This window comes from Tilletiaria anomala (genome assembly GCF_000711695.1).
Source record: "Tilletiaria anomala UBC 951 chromosome Unknown K437scaffold_50, whole genome shotgun sequence".
Taxonomy (NCBI): Eukaryota; Fungi; Basidiomycota; class Exobasidiomycetes; order Georgefischeriales; family Tilletiariaceae; genus Tilletiaria; species Tilletiaria anomala.
In genome coordinates, this window is record NW_013546972.1 from 1 (window position 1) to 22104 (window position 22104).

General features: G+C 56.6%; 8 protein-coding genes across 8 annotated transcripts; 4 read left to right on the plus strand and 4 right to left on the minus strand.

Moving 5' to 3' along the window:
• Positions 1-675: 675 nt before the first annotated feature.
• Positions 676-1567, minus strand: K437DRAFT_136029 (uncharacterized protein). The gene has a single exon (XM_013387357.1). The coding sequence runs from the start codon at positions 1388-1390 to the stop codon at positions 872-874; it is 519 nt and encodes a 172-aa protein (XP_013242811.1). The 5' UTR covers positions 1391-1567; the 3' UTR covers positions 676-871.
• Positions 1568-4792: 3225 nt separating this feature from the next.
• Positions 4793-5046, plus strand: K437DRAFT_268712 (uncharacterized protein; the record flags this gene model as incomplete). Its single annotated transcript, XM_013387358.1, has 2 exons — positions 4793-4893; positions 4971-5046. 2 exons carry the CDS (start codon positions 4793-4795, stop codon positions 5044-5046), a joined length of 177 nt encoding a protein of 58 aa, XP_013242812.1.
• Positions 5047-5749: 703 nt separating this feature from the next.
• K437DRAFT_136133 (uncharacterized protein) lies at positions 5750-7394 on the minus strand. The gene has a single exon (XM_013387359.1). It carries the CDS (start codon positions 7253-7255, stop codon positions 5954-5956), a length of 1302 nt encoding a protein of 433 aa, XP_013242813.1. The 5' UTR covers positions 7256-7394; the 3' UTR covers positions 5750-5953.
• Positions 7395-7900: 506 nt separating this feature from the next.
• On the plus strand, positions 7901-12759 carry K437DRAFT_256967 (kinase-like protein). Its single transcript, XM_013387360.1, has one exon. It carries the CDS (start codon positions 8150-8152, stop codon positions 12641-12643), a length of 4494 nt encoding a protein of 1497 aa, XP_013242814.1. The 5' UTR covers positions 7901-8149; the 3' UTR covers positions 12644-12759.
• K437DRAFT_268715 (Isy1-like splicing factor) lies at positions 12755-13982 on the minus strand (the record flags this gene model as incomplete). The annotated part of the gene is made up of 4 exons (XM_013387361.1): positions 12755-12765; positions 12848-13437; positions 13524-13698; positions 13784-13982. 4 exons carry the CDS (start codon positions 13980-13982, stop codon positions 12755-12757), a joined length of 975 nt encoding a protein of 324 aa, XP_013242815.1.
• A 344-nt stretch (positions 13983-14326) lies between these two features.
• K437DRAFT_274509 (AAA-domain-containing protein) lies at positions 14327-17717 on the plus strand. Its single transcript, XM_013387362.1, has 5 exons — positions 14327-14900; positions 14984-15215; positions 15287-16456; positions 16570-16932; positions 17007-17717. Exons 1-5 carry the CDS (start codon positions 14452-14454, stop codon positions 17319-17321), a joined length of 2529 nt encoding a protein of 842 aa, XP_013242816.1. The 5' UTR covers positions 14327-14451; the 3' UTR covers positions 17322-17717.
• K437DRAFT_256971 (putative RPA12-13.7 kd subunit of DNA-directed RNA polymerase I) lies at positions 17398-18297 on the minus strand. The gene is made up of 3 exons (XM_013387363.1): positions 18185-18297; positions 17878-17988; positions 17398-17771 (listed from the first exon to the last, which is right to left on the minus strand). The coding sequence occupies exons 1-3, from the start codon at positions 18201-18203 to the stop codon at positions 17506-17508; spliced, it is 396 nt and encodes a 131-aa protein (XP_013242817.1). The 5' UTR covers positions 18204-18297; the 3' UTR covers positions 17398-17505.
• A 230-nt stretch (positions 18298-18527) lies between these two features.
• On the plus strand, positions 18528-22075 carry K437DRAFT_256973 (multicopper oxidase). The gene is made up of 12 exons (XM_013387364.1): positions 18528-19166; positions 19240-19329; positions 19395-19460; positions 19537-19708; positions 19784-19926; positions 19992-20001; positions 20066-20410; positions 20491-21097; positions 21197-21228; positions 21333-21425; positions 21506-21608; positions 21694-22075. Exons 1-12 carry the CDS (start codon positions 18965-18967, stop codon positions 22015-22017), a joined length of 2187 nt encoding a protein of 728 aa, XP_013242818.1. The 5' UTR covers positions 18528-18964; the 3' UTR covers positions 22018-22075.
• The last annotated feature ends 29 nt before the right edge of the window (positions 22076-22104 follow it).

Genomic DNA, 22104 nt, shown 5'->3' on the forward strand with positions numbered 1-22104 from the left:
TAGGCGGGCTTCCATCTACCATTCGCACAACGGCAAAGCAGCGGCACCCAAGTATTGGCTAGGCACTCTGCCAAGAGTCAAGGCTTCTGACGGGGTGGTTAGCCAAAGTGGAGTATCTCTCGACCCAATGCAGAGATGACACAAATATGCATGTGAAGCATATTGTAGGAGCAACAGTAAAGACAGGCAACCTTGTTCTCGATGTAGTCTTTGAGGCGCTACATGGCTGCCTGGATCCAATCTTGAACACGAGATGTGGGCCCATTGGCCTTGCGAAGTGGAAGACCCGACAATTTGCGCGTAGGGAGCTGAAGATGCCACTTGCACACGGAGCATATCACCTGTTGTTCTCGCGGCAGCTTTTGTTTAGCGATCTGCTCAGCAGAGAAGAAGTTGCCGTGCAGCCCGTGCAGTACGCGCTGTGGAAGCTGTACCCGCGCAATAATATTTTGTGTGTTGGCTGCGACGATGATTCATAGCTCACTCGTCGCATTGGGCCACACGGTACCAGTCAGTTGGTCCAGTCCTGTGTTCTTGTCGAAAGCGTAGGAAAGGGGATAACCATCGTCTTAGGACTGCGCATTTCTGCGTGGAACAAAGGAGGAATCCTGCGCATACCAGCCCTTTGGCTTCGCAAAGAGGCAAATGTCGTTTGCAACAGCAGCGCGTGAGTTTGCTTGAAGTGTCTTACTCTTGCGAAATTTGCTCGGCCGTGCGCTTATCGCCACACTCTGTGTGTGCTAACGTACCTGCCACGCATGCCTTGCGACCTCTGGCAACCAACCTCTTGACATTCATCTTGACGATGCAGTCGACCTTGGCAGCAAGCTTTGAGACTTGCATCGAAACTGCCATGACGCGTCGAAGTGCCTTAGATGAACGCTGCGACGTTCATGATCGATGAAGGGTTGAGAGAAGGAACCTCGATGGGCACATTGGAGTGAGTGAATTCGGTCGCCAATTTCCCCTCATCTTCAAAGCACCAGTAGTACAAGTGACACTTTTCAGCCTCACTTTTGCCCTTTGGCAACGCATTGGCTGGAGATTGCATATTCCCGGCCGTGTAAATGAGCGTTGCGCTGTTCATTCTGCATGCGAGCAGATTCAGTCGGTTACCCTGGCCCGCAGCATCGTCCCAAGCGTTCGCCGTGTAAGAGACGACGAAGCTATCATCGATCTCAACCCAAGCAACATTGATTGGCCCATGCCGCGGAAATCTGCCAAAGCGAGCAGCGCGAGACGGATCGTAGTCGAGAATGTTCTTGCACAAGAGAAGATTGATGGGGTCAAGGCTGAGCGGATGGTCGATAATGATAGTACCCGAAGAGCTGCACCCTAAGTCGCACATGATCTTTAGCTTTGAGAGCCCGGGTATAATGGCTCCTAGCATAGGTGTCGTCAAAGCGGCCTTGCTGCTTCGAGTCAGGAATTGGAATCACGCTGACTCGGAGAAAAGGTTTGACGAGTGAGATGTGATATAAAATCATCTCTCCTGTGATGGGATCAATCTTTGGCTGCAGGCAAGCCATGTTGAGGAGCGTTAGATGCCAGCTGCAAATAACAGATATGTTTTCTTGTGCATTTTACGTGAGCGGTGGTGTACTCCATAAAATGCATGTGCAGCGCATTCAACCCGTTTTCCCATTCTTTCGGTGCGAGATCTTGTCCAGTGTACCAGCCCACTGACTCGAGGCCTGCCAGCTGGACTTACATGGGTGGTCTGCTCTCGCATCCGCCGAACACCTTACTGTCGTCCCACCAGGCCGTCGCATTGGCCAGGCTTAGCCACTTTGCCTTGTCGTCTTCCCTCTCGAAGCAGAGGAAAGGCAGCCAGGGGTTGGCATAGAATAAGAAAGCCCGCATCATGGAGACAAAGAGACTGGTATGAGCAGAGGGTGAGACAAATGCCGCAATTGTCGGTGTCACAGGTGCCTGTGCGTCGACATGTGTGATGGGATAACGGCGGTGAGGATGAAGTGATTGACCAACTGCGGTTGGGTCTCCATTTCTTCCCGTACTCGCCCATGGCACTTAAAAAGCACGCCAGCGAGCATTACATCTCATCGAACCAGTGGCTTGCCTTGTCGTTGTTCACCTGACTGGGACTGGGACTGCCACCGTTGCGAACATACTGTCCATCAGCTAGCTCACGCGGCATCTACCCTTGCACCACCTAACACAGCATCAGGCACATCTCCTTGCTGACCGGTGCGTTATTTCCGCTTAGATATGGGTGCGTGAGCGGGGGAGTGCGTAACGGCATATTTGCTGTGTTTGCATACGGCGGCTGCAGAGGCAAGCTGCTTGAGATTGCGTTAACTTTCCCGAATTTCCTGCGATGTGGAAGTGTTTGCTGTGCTTTTCTTCTTCTGCTTCTTCTTCTTCAACAGTCGCCACGGTGACGAACCAGTCGGATCTGGTTGCCTTGGTGATATTACTTCTGGTGAATCAGCGCTGATCTTTGGGAGTGCATAGCTGCGAGAGCCGAGTGGCTCTTGGCGTGGAAAGCTTGAGGCTCGAGCGTCAGCGAGGGGGCATCAGTCACGGAATAATATAAGGTGCGCATCCTGCAGCAAACCGAGGGAGATGCTCTTGGAACTTGTCAGACCAGTGTCTTCAAGAGTAGAGCCCGAAAATGTGGGAAGTGGACCGTGACGTTTGATCCATGATGAAGTTGGCAGAGGTCATATCAACACAAGAAGAGGAGTCGGTCGGAGAATCAATGGAACCTGCACACATTCAGTCAGTCGCAGCCTGCCTCGGTTACGCGAATTGCGCAGTTTGTATGCGGGGCGGGCGAGAAGGAGATGACACATCAGAAACTCTCGATACGTGGTTGTCTCCTAAAGGCAAGGTAACGACGAAAGCGTGTGGAAATGGTACTGGTCCATAAGGAAGAGCAGACCAACGTTTCAACACTCGGCGGTCAGTGTGTTCAACGTGCGATGAGCATTCCTTTTCGTATTGCCATCGTCGTCTTGAGAGGCGCGAGTGATCAGCTGTAACAGTCAACCGCATCATCATAATCCAGCCCTTGCTCAGGGCCATTTTGAGCGGAAGGGGGAGTCCCAGGGGAAAGGAGAGCTCACGGTTTCTCAAGCATTTTTGGTGGATCTGATTACAGCCATCCGCTGGGCTGCCGGGTCGGAATCATTCCGCCGAATGATCAAACGACGCCATCTGCGTGAGTCGGCGACCCTAGAATCTAAGGGCACGGTCCTCATTCAACTCTCATGGGCTCCCATGAACCCATATTAATACAACTCGCTCGACGCTCGATCCCAACGAAGACTCACCCCCGCTCGCAGTTGGGGGACCAGGCTTCTGGAGTCGGACGCTCAGCGGCCCCGGTGCAAGCCACACGCGGCAGCTGAGGCTCTCGTGGAGGAACAGGCCCCGCACGGTGTAGCCAAAGAAGGTTATTTTCATGTCACAGCCGTCTTGAATCAGATCTGTGGCCCGCCGTCCCGGCAACCATGCGCAGAGACCCTTCGACCATCGACTCGGGGTTCTGCACTTTTGCCTTCGATTCTCTCTTGATAGACCGAATGGGGGCCTTTTTGTTGACGCGTGTGACAAAGAGGAAGTCGCCAGGGTCAGGAAAAGGTAGCTTCTTGCTTTACCAACGGGCTACCATCTACAGACGGTCCGCAACACCATTTTGGCTTTAGCCTCCTCCCACCGCTCCTCTACCGCTTTCGAAAGGGAAGAGAAAGCTTTCACCCAATTTTACGTCAGAAAGCCATCTGCCTCAACGTGCCGTCTCTGCCGCATCTCTGACAGGCTGTGACAAGATGGCCTCGAACCATCCGACCGTACGTATCTGACCGACTCTATTCATTAGATCAAAGTTTCAAACAGCTGCCAGACCGCCAGCTGCTGTCTCCGGTCGCTACCCGTACCTCCAAATCGACCCGTCCGATGGCCATATGTGGATCACTGAGATCGCTCGCCATTCTACCTAGCGTCAGCACGTTGCCAAACAAAGAAATGGCGCTCTTGATCCTGTGACAACACTAACTCTCGTCGCGACGCACTCCTTGCATGGATCGTATTGACGTTGCGAAAAATGGCTGAAAGTGTACACAATGGAAGCCAACTCCTTTTACCACCGTGCTGTGAGGTCTTATAAATGCTGCGATTCAAAGCTAGAGTGGTATACATCGTGATAAGGCGTATTTACGGACACACATATGTTTTTTTGCCATCCTCAGTAGCAGTTGCAGCTGTTGTCTATGAGCTCACACCTGCAGGACATCCCGCCCGCCGCCCGCATCCTACCGCTGCGCTGAAAAGCAAGAATGTCATCTCTGATCGCCTGGTCTAATCAGGCCGTTCAGCTGAACTTGGCCCAGTCCCTACCTGGCATTTCCATCATTGGGCCCATACCCCGACTTCCTCTGGGCCGTCTTCTCCATCATGGTGCTTCCTTCCTTGATGAGCAGAAATATCCCTTTTGTGCTAGCATGTGAGCGCGCAATGCTGGCTTTCCGGCGCTTACGCTCTCTGCGTTCACCTTTACCAAGGTTTCGCGCGGCCAGCGCACTGTCAACTACCTCGCAGCAGCTGTGCTCGGCACTAGGTCGATTGCCTACTCACTTGCATCCGACCTCGGTGAAACGCCTCCCATCGTCTAGTTCCTGCACGACAGCTGGGTGCAGACGGGCAGCGCGTCAGCGGCCTTCCAACGCAGTAGATCTGGTACGAGCACTAAATCGACTGGACCATCACCATACCGCTCCTGCTCGTCACGCTCCTCCTGACCAGCCCGATTCCGCTGTCGACCGTTTGCATGACGATTTTTATCGACTTGGTCATGATTGCTACCGGTCCTATCGGCGCACTGGTCGCTTCTAACTTCAAGTGGGGTTACTCTGCGTTTGGATGCGCTGCGTGAGTTTCCCCGTGCAACTTTGCTTTGCCTGAAAGTGTTGATTCCGTGCTGACCCTGTTTCATCCGCACTCTGCAGCCTCTTCTGGATCTACTTCGTGCTCTGCGGTCCGGCGCTCAAGGCGGCTAAAGACGCTAGCGATGACCAAATCTAGATGGCGTACCTGTCCGGCACGTCTGCCGTCTCCTTCCTCTGCCTGTTCTACCCAATCGCCTGGGGTCATGCGGACGGCGGCAACGTCATCCACTCAGACTCAGACATAGTCTTCTACGGCGTGCTCAAAGTGCTGGCCAAGCTCAACTTCATGCTCTATCACACCTGGGCGCTCAGCAAGGTTATATATGCCAAGTTCGGCCTTAGCGGCAGCAAAGCAAGACGTCTATCTGTGAGGAGCTTTCGGTGGGCATTTTCGCTGCCAAACCAGCATGCGACGGCACAGCTGCCGAGACTACTCAGTAGGCTTAAATCGCGATCGGTTCCGCTCACCTTACTATCAAGCCCCGGGTCGAATGCTCGCTCGGCCGACGCTCGCCCAAGCCAGTGCGTCGAAAACCGTGGCCTCCGGCCAACAAGCACGCACTATCAACCCAACATGCACGCCACACATGCGCCATCCCAAAGTCTTAGTCCTTGCCTCCGCCGGCATGCAGCAAATAGGCACTTTCACCCCCTTGGTAGACTAACGATTCTCTTGCCTGTCTCCTGCTTGCGGAATACCCTCCTTGCGTGATTCTCCCCAGGCTGCTCTGTATCGGTGACGATGGCTTTAGGAAATGCGGAAGTCAGAGTGGACTGGTCTTTCAGTATGTAATTTCTATCACAGTGCGCTTTGTATCTTGTATGCTAGGATCACTTATTGCCTGGTGCGCATGAGATTCCTTCCTTTGCGTCGCTCATCGCTGCTCCACTCGGCGTGAATATATATATATATATCTGATAATGTAGTGAGTCTATCTATGATTACAACATGGCGAATGCGTGTACAATACATGGATGTGCATGAATGCAGCTGAACAACGCAAGTGTAGAAACGCTTCTGAAACATCTGCCCGCGGAGCATGCTACTCCGCCACCCACCCGTGGCCCCACTGGAAGCGCTTGGCTGCCGGCGCACCAGGCCGCCAGGTCGTCTCTTCGCGCTCGGCCGCGAGCCACTCGGCGATGGCGTCTACCTCAAGGCTCGCAGCAGTCCGCACCGCGCCTCCTCCCTCGTCGGCGCCATCACCATCGTCTTCATGTTGCACATCGTCGTGCGTTGTCTGCTCCTCCGCCTCGGCCATCCAGTGCGCAAACGCGCCTGACATGCCCGTCGGGAACTGGTCTTCACCCTGCGGCCCGAGCGTGTGGAGGAATGTAGCAAAAGAAGGCGGTAGCTTCTCCCGCTCCGTCGGTAGGCCTGCGCTGTTGCCCACGCCTTCACGGAGCGGGTCGGCGTCCGCATCTGCATGTATGGCGGCGGCGGCGGCGGCGCCGCTCCCATGGTGGTGATAGCCTTGCGGATACAGCCGATCGAACGCCAGATCCGCCCAGACCTCGCGGTAGGCCGGCGCGGGATGCTGCAGCTGTGCGCGCAGCAGAGCATTGTGCCCACCTTTGCCTGGGCCGAACTTGACAAAGGGCCAGTCCGGCACGCGTGGAATCTGCTGCGTCTTGGCGCGCAAAGTGATGTGCGCAGGAAGGCCATCGAGCGCACCGCCGCCGCCGTGCGTGGCATCTGCTGCAGCTGGTTTGGGGCCTGCAGCAGCAGCGGCGGCGGACTTGTTGCCCTGCGCCTTGCTTGCGTTCGCGCTGTTTGCCAGAGCCATATTCATGTGCAGCCGCGGCGATAGCTTTGGCTGCGACGCGTACGGCGCAGCGGTGCGTGCCGGTGCGTACAGGTTGCCGAAGGGGTAGGAGATGTGGTACTCGTTTGGTAGCTGCTCACCGTCTTCGTCTGTCGTAGGCAGAATCAGGTGCTCCGGCGCAGAGACATCTACAGATGGGAAGTGGTCATATTTGGATGGTGTTGGCGCTGAAGGCAGATCTGAGGGGACCCTTGCGGGTGGGCACTCACTGTCGTTCTCCAGCGTCGGCCGCCAACGACGCGATGCTGGGTCATAGCCGAGGCGCTCCTCCTCCTCCGTGCGCTCCTCTTTATCGCGGTTGTACCGCTCAATGTCCATGAACGTCGGGGGGAACTGGAAGGTGTTGTTCAGCGCGAGGTCCGACCCGAACGCTCCCCCTGACGGGATGCTGCGCGTGCGCGACGAGGGCTGCTGCGAGCCGAAGCGGGCAGCGCTGCTGTAACTGCTTTCGCTGCTTCGATACAGCGTCTCCGGAGGGCCGGCACTGTGGAAAATGCCATAGTGTGCATCAGACGGCATGTCGAGCAGAGAACTTTTCCCAGCGTGGGCTTTCCGTACCCTGCTTCGACTAGGGCAGCCCGCCCTGTTCTACGACAAGCCGGAGTGCGAGTGCCGCTGTTTGCCGCCGCGCGTTGTAGATGCACCCAAAGGTCTACGGCACAGGCTCACCCGCTTTGCTCGATTCGGAAGATGTACGACTCTTTCAAGCAGGGAGTTGGCATGGAATGAATCGAAGAGGAAGAGCTGACTTGGCATAAGAGAGGGGGCAAAGCACGACCGCCATCCAACCTGCTACTCAAAAATATGTCGTGAGCAAGGTAGGGTTGTATCCATCTTCGGTGCCGAGCGGTGGGAGTACGTGTGTGAGTGCCAAGCGTTGTATTGGAAAGCATCTTCTAAGAAGCTCTCCCAGTGGCATAGCTTTGCTTTCTTTTAAGCTTGCATTGCTTTCTTTCTTTTGAGCCTTCCCCCGCATCATCGGGTGTCGCTTAGAGAGCACTGTGCAGATATGTCTGCCTACTTGTATACGTACATTTCTATATATATATATGTAAGTGTGTGTGTATATGAATAAGGACGTCTGGGCTGTGTACACTCGGCAACTGACTCCACACAAAAGTAAACATTCCCAGCCTCACACCACACCACCACGCCCGTAAGCAGGCAGAGACGCGCCCGAGAGAGACAGAGATAGGGCAGACCCGATCGGATGACACAACGCACGACACTCGCGCCACATAGCACGGGCCACGAAGGTGAGTCGGCACAGGTACTTGCGGACATGGACTTTCGCGGGCGCTGGGGCCTGGGCGAGGCTGACGAATGACGCTTCCACGCTGCTGCGCAATCAAGTCGTGTTCGCAGTAGCAAGACAGCAACTGGGACATTCACCGATTACGGACGGCTTATGCGATGCAAACAGAGCAGCGGGCCCTGCCTAGCTCGGCCCTTAAATTGGACGATTTGATCGGCTCAGCAGCAGCGGCGACGGCGGCGGCTGTGGCACCAGCTACGGCGGCTTTAAGGCCCATCGACACGCATACAAGCTGTGCAGTGGCAACATGCTCTCATACCAAGGCGCAGCATGTCGCTCGGCAGGCCGAAAATACATCGGCGCCAGAGCAAGCAGCTGGCCAGCAGCAAGTGGAGGAGGAAGAGATCATCTCGCCCTTATTCGATCCTTCCGGCTTGAGCTCTTCCATCTCCTCGGGCGACACACGGGCCCGAGGCAATAGTGGCAGCAGCATCAGCAGCAGCGTGGGCAACACAGTTGGATGGGGCTCCTTAGACCTGAATTCAGTCACGGCCAAAAGGCTCGGCATTGCATCGCCCTACGCGACCTCGCCCACGCGCCGCCCACTCACGATCCATGAAGCAGGAGATGTAATGGGGACGGAAAAGAACCAGGAGGAGCAGTGCCAAGCGATCGACCATCGTAGAGGTCGCCGGCGACGCAGCTCCGTCATCTTGGGCGCGTCGCTGCCTAGTGCGCAGCAGCAGCAGCAGTCACTGCAGCCACTGCAGCAGGAGGATGCTGAAGCCGGCATGTGGTGGGCGCGTCGTGACCCAGCGGTGCAGCAGCAGACGGCCCTTTCTTCGATCACTCCAGCGGGAGGCAGCCCGGCCGCAGGTGCAGGCGTTATCACGAGCACGGCAACCGCCAGCGCAGGAGGCAGTAGCTCCGAGCGGACCATTTCGCCCGCTGCAGAGTTCCTTTCCGCCTTCTCACGCGTCTACTCGGTGGTCGGGTCACCCACCAGCGACCGGTCGCTCGCCTCCTCCGCCATCGCCGAATCACCTCCTTCGATGCTTGTAGCAGCGGCAGCTCCAGTGACGGTGTCGCCGTCGCGGCGAGAGAGCCAACCGTCCGCAGGCACGATGCCCAGCTCCGCAGCCGCAGCCGCACCCGCTCCGGGTGCGGCTGCGGGTGCAGGAGCTGGGTATCAGGGCTTTGGCACTGTGGGCAGCGAGCTACTCAACAGCCGCCGGACCGTGAACGCGAACATACGCACGCGAAACGTCGCGCTCTCCCAGTCGCCAACGCCCTTATCCGCCAGCAAGGGTGGCACACATCGGCGCGTGTACAGCTCCAACCTTGAGTTGCTTGCCAGTGCTGGTACTTACGACGTGGGTGCAGTTTCAGACATCGGAGCTGGAGCAAGCGTGCGGACCGCGCCCTCGTTCAAGCCGCGCTCGGCGCTGTCCCTCTCGCCGACACTGCAGCAGCGCTTCGCCGTCGCCCATGCGCTTGGCCTCGGATCCGGCAATGGCCAATCCAACAGCTATGGCCCGTACTCACAGGAGCGTGAGAGAGGGCGGACATTCAACGGAATGCCGAACGCGAGCCTTGCGCCGCACGCTTATTCGTCCTCTTCTACGCCTTGGACGCAGATGCCCGACGACGAGGGTGCGCGAGTCGGGCCCGGAGGCAGGTACCTGCTTGGCAAGGTGTTTGCGTTCGGCGGCTTCTCGACGGTCAGAGAGGCTTTTGACCTCCAGGACGAGACGGAGGATCGTACACGCGCGCAGGGCTCGCACCCGCAATGGCAGCCTGCCCAGGAGGAAGCGCGCGATGGGCCGACGGCGCCTGATGGTGAGGGCGAGAGCATGGCTGTCGCACCACCAGTAGAAGCATCAGCGCCGCGCCGCCGTGTCGCCGTCAAGCTTATCTACTCTGACTCGTCGTCGAATTTCGGCATCGGCGGGACGAGTAAACACGCCAAAGTCATGGGTCTGGACAAAGGTCAGATCCTCAAGGAGATGGAGCTCTGGCGCGATCTGCCAATCCACAAGAACATTCTGCCCCTCATCTGGCACGAACGCATCGTCTTGTCGCGAGGCGAACGGGAGGAAGAAGCAGATGCCGATACAGACGCGACGCGATGCGTATCGGGCCCGGCAGAAGCGACTGCTGTCGACCTGCTTGTTATGCCGCTGTGCGATCGCGGATCGTTGCTCGAATTCGTGCGCAGCGAGGGCAAGCCAGCCATTGTTGGGCACAAAGCTGGCTTGGCCATATCGCGCACAGCAACGATACAATCTGCGACAGACAGCGACAAGTCTGGCCCCATCACCAGCTCCTCCTCGCTCGCTCCAATCGTGCAAGGCGAGGTCGCAGCGTCGTCTACACCGTCGTCGCTGCTGAAAGGAGGCGGCTTGCACCGCGCTGTATCTCTCTCGACGCACCTGCCCTCGTCATCCTCACGTGCGGGTCTTCCGCCTCTCAGCACCGGTACGAGCAGCCTGCAAGCGGTACTCGGCACATCTAGTCTCGCATCTACGCTCACCTCGCCCATCGCGAGCGCTGGACCGTCTTCGGCATCCGGCTCCCTGACGCATACCGGCAGCTTCCGCCGTGCCAGTTCCCGCCAGTCAACCGTCCGCAGCCGTGGCGTGCCCATCGTGACGGCTCGAAGTGTCATGCGCCAGCTCGCGAGCGGCCTGCACGTACTGCATGAAGTAGCGGGCGTGCTGCATGCGGACCTCAAGCTGGAGAATGTCCTCGGACACTCTAGAGTCCCTCGGAAGACTGACAACGGCGATAGCCAGGGTCAGCTTGCGGGTGCGAGCGATGATACAGACGATGTGCAATGGCGTATTGCGGACTTTGGCCTGGCTGTCCGGTGTGAAGTGGGAATGGACGATGCGGATAGAGTTCGGGGCAAGGTGGTACCGCAAGGCGGCTCACTAGCCTACACAGCACCCGAGCTCCTGCGTGGCGAGACGCTAAAAGCTTCTGTTGAGGGTGGCGACGGGTGCGCCGGCATGAACACGCCCTCACCTTTTGCGACCGACATGTGGGCGGTTGGTTGCATGCTATATGCGCTCGTCAGCGGTAAGCTGCCCTTCGCCGACCCCTTTGAGCCGCGCCTGCAGAACAAGATCATCAAGGCTGACTGGGACATGCCGGTACGCCTTAAAAGACGCGGACAAGCCAGCGGCATGCTCTCGTCGAGCAGCTCCATGCTGCTTTCACAGAAGGATCGCTCGCAGAGCTTTGTTGCTCCGCCGCACTCGCCGACCAACAGCCTCGGCCGCGCGCTGAGCTTGGGCAATCGGTTCACCAGCACAAACCGGCACGTCTCTCATGCATTCCGTGGCAGCCGCTTTGGCGACTTCTCCGGTGCTGGTTTCAGTGTCGGCGCCGGTGACGACTCGATCGATCGATCATTCGACCTTAGCCAGTCGCTTTCCAGTCTCGCCCCGCAAGGCACGGCCACCAACGATATCTTTGTGGGTTCTGCGCCGGCGTCCAGCACAGCAATAGATCACGAGCCAATCGACAGCGATGAAGACGCAGAGTCCGATAGCGATGCTACCATCGACCAGGCATGGAATGGTACTTCCAAGCAAAGGCTTCTCCTGAGAAAGGCGCTACGTGGCCTGCTGCAGCCGGATCCTGCAAAACGCTGGGACGTACGCACGCTGCTGGAATGCGAGTGGCTGAGGGGCGAGGGCGGTGACGAAGCTGTCGAGTGCGAGCCGGTCCAGCCGCTCGTCTTTGAGAAGCGCAAGCCAATACAGGAGCGGGGTAGGAGCAGGGTGCCGTCGCAGACGCGCCAGTCGAGCCTCAGTCGCTCACGACCTGCCAAAGGGCGAAGCTCGACCGAATCTGGCATGCACTCTGCGCTCAGCACGCCGCCCGTAGCAGCGGATGGCGAGCACCCTGCCGCACCGTCTGCATGGGTGAGGGCTTCCAGTGTGGCGGCGACCGCTCGCAGCCGGAGCGTAGGCAGACGTCCGCCATCGGCCGCTACTTCGGGCGACATTAGCCCCCTGTCGCCGGAGTGGTCGCGCTTGATCATCGAGCAGACTAGACTCGGCAGCCCTGGGCCGGCGCATGGCAGGCGGCCGCTTCGAGCTTCGACTAGTCGCGAGTCGCTACACTTTAAAGGCTTCCTGCCGAAGTCTGGCTCCAGCTCCCCGATGCTCTCCATGACGGACGTCGAGTCTCACCCTTCTTCCGCTGCCGCCGCCGCAGCTGCTGGACAACGTAATGGTGGCAGCAGCCCGGTCGAGATCCAACCTCGCTCACTGTCGCGATCACGCGGGAGTCGAAGCGGTTCGGCTCAGCGCATTGCTCATGAGAACCTCCTTGCTGGCGGTGGCGGCGAAAGCTGGGCGGGCAGCCCCATGACGACCGGAGTCGTCGTGCACCATGAGCACATCGCGCGACGCTCCACCTCGCGGAGTCGGACGCGTGCGCCGGACATACTTGCCAGCATCCTCGATCACGATCGGGCACACGGTGTCTACGCATCCATGCATCACTATGGCGGTGGGAGCGGCTACAGGGAGAGGACGATCGAGGAGGACAGCAGGGACGATGAGAGACGCGATGAGGAGCAGGGAGAGGAGAAAGAAGAGGAGGACAGAGGACGTGCACGCAGTCGCGGGATGAGGTGAAGCGATGAGGGGGAGGCCAGCAAGCAGCTCCGCTCCCGTGTAGCATCGCACAAAAGACTGATTGCATCGCAACTGCATTTCATACAATCTGCTCTTCGCCGGAGAGAACATTCAGCCGATGTCTACAGCAACGAGGTAGGCGAGAGAGGCCGTCAGCTGTCAGCCACGACAATGGCAAGGGCGCTCCTTGTGGATGCAACTCACATTCTGACCGGAGAGCCTGCTTGCGCGCCTGTAGCAAGAATGTTTCTATTTCTGTACGGTCGGGTACTTTTGGTGCTTGTAATTGTGCCACGGGAAGAGCAAAGAGATAGGAGGAAACGAGGACATCGACCTGCTCGTTGTCCTCGTCGGCACCCTCGCCTTCGGCTGTATCGGAATTCATCTCATCTCCTGCCACTCCATCCTTCCGGGCCCTTTTAGGCCCTCGACCTTGTACCTGTTTGCTCTCTTTCCGTTTGTTCCCCACCTTGTCATCCACCGGCGCACCAGGCGCCTGCGCTTCAGCTCGCGGCATCGGCCACACCCCCTCAGCACTGTCGAGCTCTTGCCCCTCGCAGCCTAGATCGAGTAGATTTTTTCGTAGCCGCTCGGACCAATCTCGCCGTTCCTCAGCAGCTTCCTCGGCGAGAAGCACCCCATCCCGTTCATCCTCGTCTCCGTAGTAAGCCGGCGATTGATCCATGAAGCGCCGGTACTTGGTCGCGCGGAAGGACTCGCGCTGCTCTTCCGTCTCAGTCGACCTTTCGAGCAGCTCTTTGACGCCCGGTAGGTCTTTTGCGCGGCCAAAGTACCTGTGCAGGCGACGCATAAAGAATCATGTCAGCGCAACGAGTCTGTGAGTCTGCTGAGAGATAATCGATGCTTGATTCGGACGCACTTGTACCCTCGACTCCCAGGAACTTCCTTGCCGCTATCGTCCATCATCCGTGGTACGCCTCGCTTGTAGTTCGCACCGCCTAACGCGATGATCTGGTTCTCCCAATGATTCTTTTCGCGAAGGAGCTTATTGATTTCATCGTTGAGATCTCGTACCTCGTAGTCGGTCAATCCGACTGCAGTTCCAAGGTGAGTGCGAGAGAAATCCGTCCGTCAGAACAGCTCAATTCTTTCCTCAAAGGGGCTATCCTCGTAGCTCACAATCTTGAATTTTGGACACCTTTCTGCTGATTTCGCGCAGCACCTCTCCACGCCATCGTTCGCACTCTTTGAGATCCTTAACGCTGGATGCGAGCCGAGGCCGCCGCTCATTCTTGCGTGTCCCAAAGCCTAGCTCGGCGGCTTGCGCTTCGCGGAAGCGATAGAGCATCGACTGCGCCTTTTCTTCGTTACGCGCCATCTTGAGGCAATTCGGATGCGGCTACAGACTGGGGTCAGATGGTAGTCGATGAATCACTCCAACGTTAAATACGCTGTCTTAGTGGACCAGGGGAGGGTCTTGCCTTGGCCTTTGGAGGGCTTCGAAGGTTAGTTGGTGGTCCTTAGTTGCTGTTCAAAATGAAAGTGAGCCAAGTGACCAACAGTCGAAGCTGGAGGTTTGTCTCTCACTCTCTCGTCTCATGGCTGTGACTCTTTCGGCCGAAAGCCAATTTCCCGCTACGCAAGCCACCCTGCTGCGAGACTGAAGTGCGTGCGCTGTGAGTAATATGCAAGTTCCATCACTGACGGCGCATCGGGACCGTAGGAGCATCAAGCCCCCCAAAGGCAGGTCGACTAGCTGACTATATACACGTTGAGCCTTGACATCGATCTGCAGAATTGTCTGCGACTTTACACCTCGATCAACATAGACTCTCCGGCTTCTTAGCATGGCAGGATTCTCGCGATCCAGCGCCCCTGACCGCTCAGCATATGGCCGAGTCGGCGCAGATAGTGCCGACCGGTATGCCTACGGAGGCGGCGATCGCTCAGCCTATGGCACCGCTGGCACGGGTGCTGACGGCGGTGCTGGATATGCGACATACTCTTCCTCAAGAACTGCAGGTGCCGGCGCTGGTGCGCCCGGTGCCGGCTACGGTCAGGCTGCGCTGCCGCCGCCGCCGCCCACACGCAAGCCCGTAGGTGCAGGCTATGCCTCCTCGGGCTACGCAGATGACAAGGCAGCATATGGTGCTGGAGGTGGCGCAGGTCGAGGAGGCTGGACCATCGTCGTCTCGCCGCCTGAACATATCCTTTCGAACGCCATCGTTGTCAACCCCCAGGAATGGGGTGGAGTGCAGTACGTTCTCGTCGATCAGCACTTTGTTTTCACAGCAGTGTGAGTGAATGCAAAAGTGCAGAAAGCAACAAGTTGATATTCAATAGCTGACTACGTAATTTCATGGGTGGATTGGTTGGCAGCGCCGATCGCACACGGGCCGTTCAACCCGGCACCATCGGAGCAGGCGCGCTGCAGCGCGAGTGGGCAAGACTGAGTCAGGGGCAAGAGGTAGCCGTGCAAGCGTTCGATCCTTACTCGCAAGGCAATGGTATCTACCTTGCAGGACTTGACTTAGAGGTAGATTTCCTCGCACGTGGAGCCGAGAACAGAGAGCCTTATAGCCAGGATGAAATGGCGGAGAATTTCCTTCGGGTGCGTTCTGGAGTCATTACACGAAGCGACGAGTTGTTTCTGATCAGTGCCCTTGTGGTTGCTGTTTGCAGTCATTCAACGGTCACATCTTCTCGGTAGGACAACTGATCGTGCAAGAATTCCACGGCGTCAAGTTGAAATTAGAGGTGAAAGGCGTAAATGTCGTCGAGGCAGCACAACTACAAGCCAAGAATGCTGCCCAGGCACCAGGTCACACTTCCTACCGTGGTATCCTTATGCCTGAGACTACCATCACATACCTCAAATCGAAAAAGAGCATTCTCAAGCTCACGGGAAGCGCCAAGCGTGGACCCACGAACGCTATACTCGCGCCAAACTTCAAATTCGAGGATATGGGCATCGGCGGTCTTGACACTGAATTTGCCGCCATCTTCCGACGTGCGTTCGCCTCACGCATCTTCCCGCCTGCGCTCGTCGACAAGCTTGGCATCCAGCACGTCAAAGGGATCATCCTTTATGGGCCACCGGGTACGGGTAAGACTCTTCTGGCGCGCCAGATTGGCAAGATGCTCAACGCACGCGAGCCAAAAGTCGTCAATGGCCCCGAAATCCTCAACAAGTACGTCGGTGCCTCGGAAGAGAATATCCGGAAGCTCTTCGCGGATGCGGAGAAGGAGTACAAGGAAAAGGGAGATGAGTCGGGCCTGCACATTATCATCTTTGACGAGCTGGACGCCATATGCAAGCAAAGAGGCTCGACCGGCGGCGGCACGGGTGTCGGTGACTCGGTCGTCAACCAGCTACTGTCCAAGATGGACGGTGTCGACCAATTGAACAACATCCTCATCATCGGCATGACGAATCGGTTAGACATGATAGACGAGGCCCTCCTGCGTCCCGGGCGGCTCGAGGTGCCTGTTGAGATCAGCTTGCCAGACGAGCATGGTCGCCAGCAGATCATCTCAATCCAGACGAGCCAGATGCGCAAGAACGGCGTGATGGACTCGGACGTGGACATTCCTGAGCTGGCAGCGCTCACGAAGAATTTCTCAGGCGCAGAGATTGCAGGTCTCGTCAAGAGTGCCACATCGTTTGCGTTCAACCGCCATGTCAAGGTCGGCACCACTGCGGGCATCTCGGACGACGTGGAGAACATGCGCGTCAATCGCGATGACTTTATGCACGCACTGGACGAGGTACATCCCGCCTTTGGCGTATCGGAGGAGGAGCTGCAACAGGTCGTCTCGAACGGCATCATGCACTTTGCTCCGCACATTGACGTGAGTGGTTGCAAGGTAGCCAGAGCTCAGCTATGCATATGCACGAAAGGCTCGCTTTGCTGACGCGACACTCCACTTTGTTTGTATGCTTACCTTTCTGTCTACTCACGTAGTCCATCCTCCGCGACGGCCAGCTACGTGTCGAGCAGGTACGGACCAGCTCGCACACACCGCTCGTCACCGCGCTGCTGCACGGCCCGCCTGGGTCCGGCAAGACGGCCCTGGCAGCCACAATCGCGATGCAGTCGGGTTTCCCGTTCATCAAGCTCATCTCGCCGGAGAATATGGTCGGCATGGGTGAAGCGCAAAAGATTGCGTATATGAACAAGGTATTCAACGATGCGTACAAGTCCCCGCTCAGCGTCGTCGTTGTCGACTCGATCGAAAAGATTATCGAATGGGTCCCGATCGGCCCGCGCTTCCAGAACGCCGTCTTGCAGGCTCTCTCTATCCTCCTTGGCAAGAGGCCGCCAAAGGTGAGCCAACCTATGCCTGCGAGGTGTGTCGAAGTGCTTTTTGTTGACTCAAAGCTTGTCATTCGTTTATTCAGGAACGACGACTGCTCGTCCTTGGTACGACTTCGAACAAGCCGATGCTGGCCGAGATGGAAGTAGCCGATGCTTTCCTCGCGGACATCCGTGTGCCGGCTATCTCTTCGCTGCGCTCCTTGGACCATGTTTTGCGGGAGATGCGACTGTTCGAGAATCCGCAAGATCACACTCGCTGTATGCAGCTGCTCGAGAGCGCGGGACTCGGCGAAGATAGATTGCACATCAGCATCAAGAAGCTGCTCTCCGAGATAGAGATGGCACGCCTGGATGATGACCCTGCTGACAAACTCCTGGCAGCGCTCAATCAAGTGTAATCCGCACGAGGGAAACCACACGAATAGAAAACGGACATCATGTTCGCTGGCTAGGGATGAGCCGATACGTATGCTACGCAAAATAACGCCCGTGCTTGCAAAGATTCTTAAAAGTACAGTCTTCATCTACAAAAGCGCGGCTCGGGCGGCTAAATAATCACGGAAGACATATTCGCAGCGCAGGTCAATTGTTCTGGCTGAATGAATGTCCACACTTGGGACAATCGTAGAAGACGGTGCTGCCTTCGTCTGCACTCCGCAACTGAAGAGTGTGGAATTGCAGCTCGTCGTGCCCGCACTTGGGGCACTTTTCATTGATAGTGGCTGCTTTCTCGCGCTCGGCTGCTTCGCTGGGGTCGCCGAGCGTGGAGACGAGCTGCCTTTTTTGTCGTAGAGCAGAGGGGAAAGCGGTGGGGTGAGAGCGTGTTACTATAGTTAGATTGTCATAAACTGTCATACGAGCAAACCGAGGAGGCGCATCAGAGGTGGCACGGGGAAGTTCAGTTCTCTCTTGGCTCTTCAGACGCTACGAAAGTCATGCGTGGGTCAAACGCACCGCTTGCATCCTGCGCCGTTGCACACGCAGCACACTTGATCACATCCTCGTCAGAAGCTTGGTCCAGCAGGTTGCCGCACGCACTGCAGAACAGCAGTGAGCCGATCTTGTCTTTTTCCCCATATTGTTCACGGAGATATACCGAAAGCGGAGGACGGAGGGGAGAGGAACAAATCGAAGCCAGGGAAGCAGGGTCCACAAACACCAATTAGACGCGAGGGTTAGGAGGAGCGAAGCCATGCAACGAGAAGCAGCTCAACCTGTCAGCCAAGAGATGCGGAGCCTGGATCGATGCGCCCTGACTCACCGGGAAGTGCCTTTGACATCTTCTCTCTACGAGCCTGCGGAGCCTAACAAGCACCCACAACGTACGTAACACTTGACCTAAAGCTCAGAAGAGCATGTAGACAACGAGCACACATCACTTCTGAAGTGACAGTGAAATGTGGAAACAAACATCGAATCGAGCTCGGAACTGGGGAAGAGAGTGATGAGTAGAAAAGTTGTGCTTGTGTTCCGGCTTCCGAGTTCCGCAAAGGGATCTCATAATATTTAGTGTCATATCAGTTGCATGCACAGGCACTAATTCGTTATGAGTCGCTGCATATGGATTACCTTCACTTCCAGATGTATGGCCCAAAATTGAGCATGGCCTGCCAAGGACGCAGAGCTGTGCAGGCTTGTGTTTGTTGCTTCTTCCCATCCTCCAGCCACAACGCGGATCAAACATTTTACAGACATCTGCTTGCTGAAATGCCGCAAACAAAGCCACAGATCGTCGTGTTGGGCATGCCCGCTTCGTCAGTGACAATAGACGCAAGCTGCCGCGGGCATGCCAATGGCAGAGCTCTTAATGCGGTTGCCCCTCATCACTTCAGACGTCCATCATCTCTAGCATGGTACCCCAAGAGAATGTCACTTCGAGCTCATCTTGGCTGAGCCGAAGACCACTTTCTGCCATTGTTCGTCCACCAAAGCGTGCTGTTTATAAACCTCGAGTGACGCTCGAGAGAAGCTTCATCGTTTGACGCCCACGCGTTCCTTGCTTACTCACCCCTGCTACATTCGAAGGAAATATTCCAGCGTCATGAGACTCCTTCACCATCTGACCATTCTCTGCAGCTGCATCTTGGTTCATGGAATTCTCGCATTTCCTTTACGGAGCGATTCTGCCTCGGAACCTGAAGTCTTTTACCGAAGGGATCCTTCCGTCTTTTACAATGAATCGAATTTTCCCGCTCCAGACAAAACCGTAACGATCACGATCACCAGAGATCACTACGCCCCAGGTAAGTTTGAAATTGGCAAAACAATCTTGCTCTTCCGTTCTCTCATTTTCGGCTAATAACGTAAATTCTGCAGACGGTTATGACCGACTGCACTATCTCGTCAACGGTCAATACCCCGGCGAACTTTTGGTCTGGGATGAGGATGACTGGGTAGAAGTGATTGGTGAGGGGCCGAACCCTGATAGGTCAGCTGTGCTGCTCCTGACAAGGCTTGTGAACACATGCCAGTGAACAACAACAGCTCCACGCCATTCACCATCCATCATCATGGGGTCCTGATGCATGGCACTCCGCGTGAGTGGCTCTGCAATTTAACACGAGTTTTGCGATCGTCACGCTGAACAGTATACGCGTCCGTCATTGGCGACAGAAATGGACGGAGTGCCAGGACTGAACCAATGGAATATTCCCTTTGGGGGAAGCTTCACCTACCGCTTCCATCTTCAAGGCCATTACGGTGCTTACTGGGCACATGCTCATACTGTTGGCTATTACAGTGACGGGCTCCGCTGGCCCTTCTACGTTCGCCCAAAGGCCTCTCGGTGTGTCTCACCTGCGGCCGTGCTAAGCTATCAGCTTGAACCATGCTGACGACGTCCCGGAACGCTGCTCTACAGTGCAAAACCTTGGAATCTGATCTCCAATGACAAGGACACGATCGAGCAGCTCGAGTGGGCTGAAGGCAACTTTACAATACAGTTTCGGACAGACCAGCTGCATGTCACAGCCGATGAAATGCTTATTGCTGTTCACACGACTGGTGAGTCACGGAGATTGCCTTGGTGCTTGCTGTATGGGTGCTGAAGCACTGCTCATCTTTTGCAGATATTCCCCCGTGAGCCAGGGCGAGGAGACAGCTGTGGAGAGGTGTGGCGAGCTAAATTGTCTCATTCATGCAGCGTCTGCTACGACTCCTTCCTCATCAACGGTCGTGGGCGTCAGTACTGCCACTCAAACTGGTCGTCCGTCGCTCACGCAGCTGAGCTTGGCCTGCTCGCGTCAACGAGGAACATCAACAGCGGCTTTTCGTCAAAAGGATGCATATCACCGAATCCTGCTAAAGAAGGGTTCGACGCGATCAAAGTATTTGAGGAATACTACGGCGGGCCGTGCCAGAATACGTCGGCTCCTATTACCGTGTACAATGCTGGCGCTTCTCTGGCGGCCGGAAGGCGATGGCTGAACATCCAAGCCATCGAAGCCACTTCGTCGTACGAGGATGCGCTTTCCATCGACAATCACAAGTGCGTGTCGCAATCTGCGAGACTTTGAACATTTTACTGCTGACATGCTGATACCAACTCTCTTGCGCCACCGCTGTTAGAATGTGGATCGTCGCAGTGGATGGCAACTATGTTGAGCCGACGCTTGTGGACGTTGCAGAACTCACCATCGGCTCGCGGTTGAGCATCATGGTCGAGCTGGACGAGTCGAAGGCGTACCGCGACTGGCCCATCCGCTTCACGGGGTTGCGCCCACTGCAGCCGATCGAAGGATTCGCGCTGCTGACGTACAATCAGACCGGCGACTACACAGCGGAAGAGGTAAACCTGAGCATCGATGCGGCTTTCGAGCACCTCTACACGCGCAACAATGCTTCCATCTCGCTTGGCGGCTTGGTCAAGAGCGCTACGATCTGGAACCAGAGCATTGACGTCCCTTTCAACCCGGCCGCGCACGTCCCCACTGCATCGAACGTGACGCTGCACGCCTTCGTGTCGCAGAGCCAGGTCAATGTGTGGCAGGTCGGCGAGCAGCCGATGAACACCGTCAAGGCGGACCAGCAGGATCCTGTGCTGTTCCAGCTAACGGAGGAAGGCAAGACGGTCGCGGAGATCGATTCGAATATGATACAGCTAAGTCAAGCGATTGCAGACTCCTCCATTGTCGACATCGTCGTTCAGAATCCGGTATACAACTACTTTGGGGGTGTGAGTAGTTCTCTGTTTGCGTGTGTTGGCCGTATGCATTGCGTTTTGAATGGATGCCCGCTGACAATTGACGAGGCTCTTTCTTACATACCATCGCAGCAAAGCGCGCTACATCCTTTCCATCTGCACAGGTGAGCTTTCGCAAGGCACAAGCATCCTCCTGACTCGAGCGCTCAAGCCGCAGCGACTTTGCATTGCTGAAATTTTCTGGGTTGTTTTTCTTTTTCCCCTACAGCCACAAATTCTGGGTCATTGGAAGCGGTGACGGTTCCTTTGGATTTGACACGGTAGAGGAAGCGCAGAAGGCGGGCGTTCCTTTTAATCTTGAGTTAGTTTTTGAGATGCGCGCGGCTGATTCAATGCCTTTTGCTGAGATACTTAGAGCAATCGCTACTTCACCGCCCACAGGAACCCTCCGCTTAGGGACGGCTACGATGTACGCGCGAATGGATGGGTCGTTATCCGTTTCGTTGCTGATGCACACGGAGTCAGCATGTTCCACTGCCACATCGTGAGGATGCGTTCGCTGCCGAGTCTGCCAGGCAAGTGACTTCATCTCTGAGTTGCCCACTCATCACGCTTTTCTTGTTTGGCAGGATGACCACCTCGTGCAAGGCATGGCAACAGTGTTGCTCGAGGGCCTCGAGCAAGTGCCTAAAGGCACTTTCTCCAGCAACCTGACAACCCGGCCGGACCAGCTGCGCTCGACCGCCAATGACACAGTGCAGCAAGGGCTGCAGGAGGACTGGGACAATGGCGTTGCAGCGGGCGCGTGGCCTTCGGCCGTGCGCAACGCGTCCGACCCGTGGGGGGATCCCCGACAGCTGGGCGCCTCACTTCAGTCTGTCGCAAGCGCCTACAGCGCCTCGACCGCGGCGGCGGCGGCGGCGAGTTCGACTGCCGCAGCTCAGCGTCGCTAGCGGCTACGTAGAAGACGGCACGGATCGTTCTCGAGCGCGCGCGGTGCGTCTTATCAACTTCCTTATATTTTCATGTGTATCATCTTG

Excerpts from the sequence above, each read along its gene's own strand:
- K437DRAFT_136029 (XM_013387357.1), bottom strand. The coding sequence starts at position 1,390 with ATGCTAGGAGCCATTATACCCGGGCTCTCAAAGCTAAAGATCATGTGC.
- K437DRAFT_136133 (XM_013387359.1), bottom strand. The coding sequence starts at position 7,255 with ATGCCGTCTGATGCACACTATGGCATTTTCCACAGTGCCGGCCCTCCG.
- K437DRAFT_256967 (XM_013387360.1), top strand. The coding sequence starts at position 8,150 with ATGCAAACAGAGCAGCGGGCCCTGCCTAGCTCGGCCCTTAAATTGGAC.
- K437DRAFT_274509 (XM_013387362.1), top strand. The coding sequence starts at position 14,452 with ATGGCAGGATTCTCGCGATCCAGCGCCCCTGACCGCTCAGCATATGGC. Across the intron at positions 15,216-15,286 it reads TGGCGGAGAATTTCCTTCGG|TCATTCAACGGTCACATCTT; the intron begins GTGCGTTCTGGA and ends TGCTGTTTGCAG. Across the intron at positions 16,933-17,006 it reads TTGGCAAGAGGCCGCCAAAG|GAACGACGACTGCTCGTCCT; the intron begins GTGAGCCAACCT and ends TCGTTTATTCAG.
- K437DRAFT_256971 (XM_013387363.1), bottom strand. Across the intron at positions 17,772-17,877 it reads AACGGCGCAGGATGCAAGCG|TTTATGACAATCTAACTATA; the intron begins GTGCGTTTGACC and ends CTCGTATGACAG.
- K437DRAFT_256973 (XM_013387364.1), top strand. The coding sequence starts at position 18,965 with ATGAGACTCCTTCACCATCTGACCATTCTCTGCAGCTGCATCTTGGTT. Across the intron at positions 19,167-19,239 it reads CAGAGATCACTACGCCCCAG|ACGGTTATGACCGACTGCAC; the intron begins GTAAGTTTGAAA and ends TAAATTCTGCAG. Across the intron at positions 21,426-21,505 it reads GGCGTTCCTTTTAATCTTGA|GAACCCTCCGCTTAGGGACG; the intron begins GTTAGTTTTTGA and ends CACCGCCCACAG.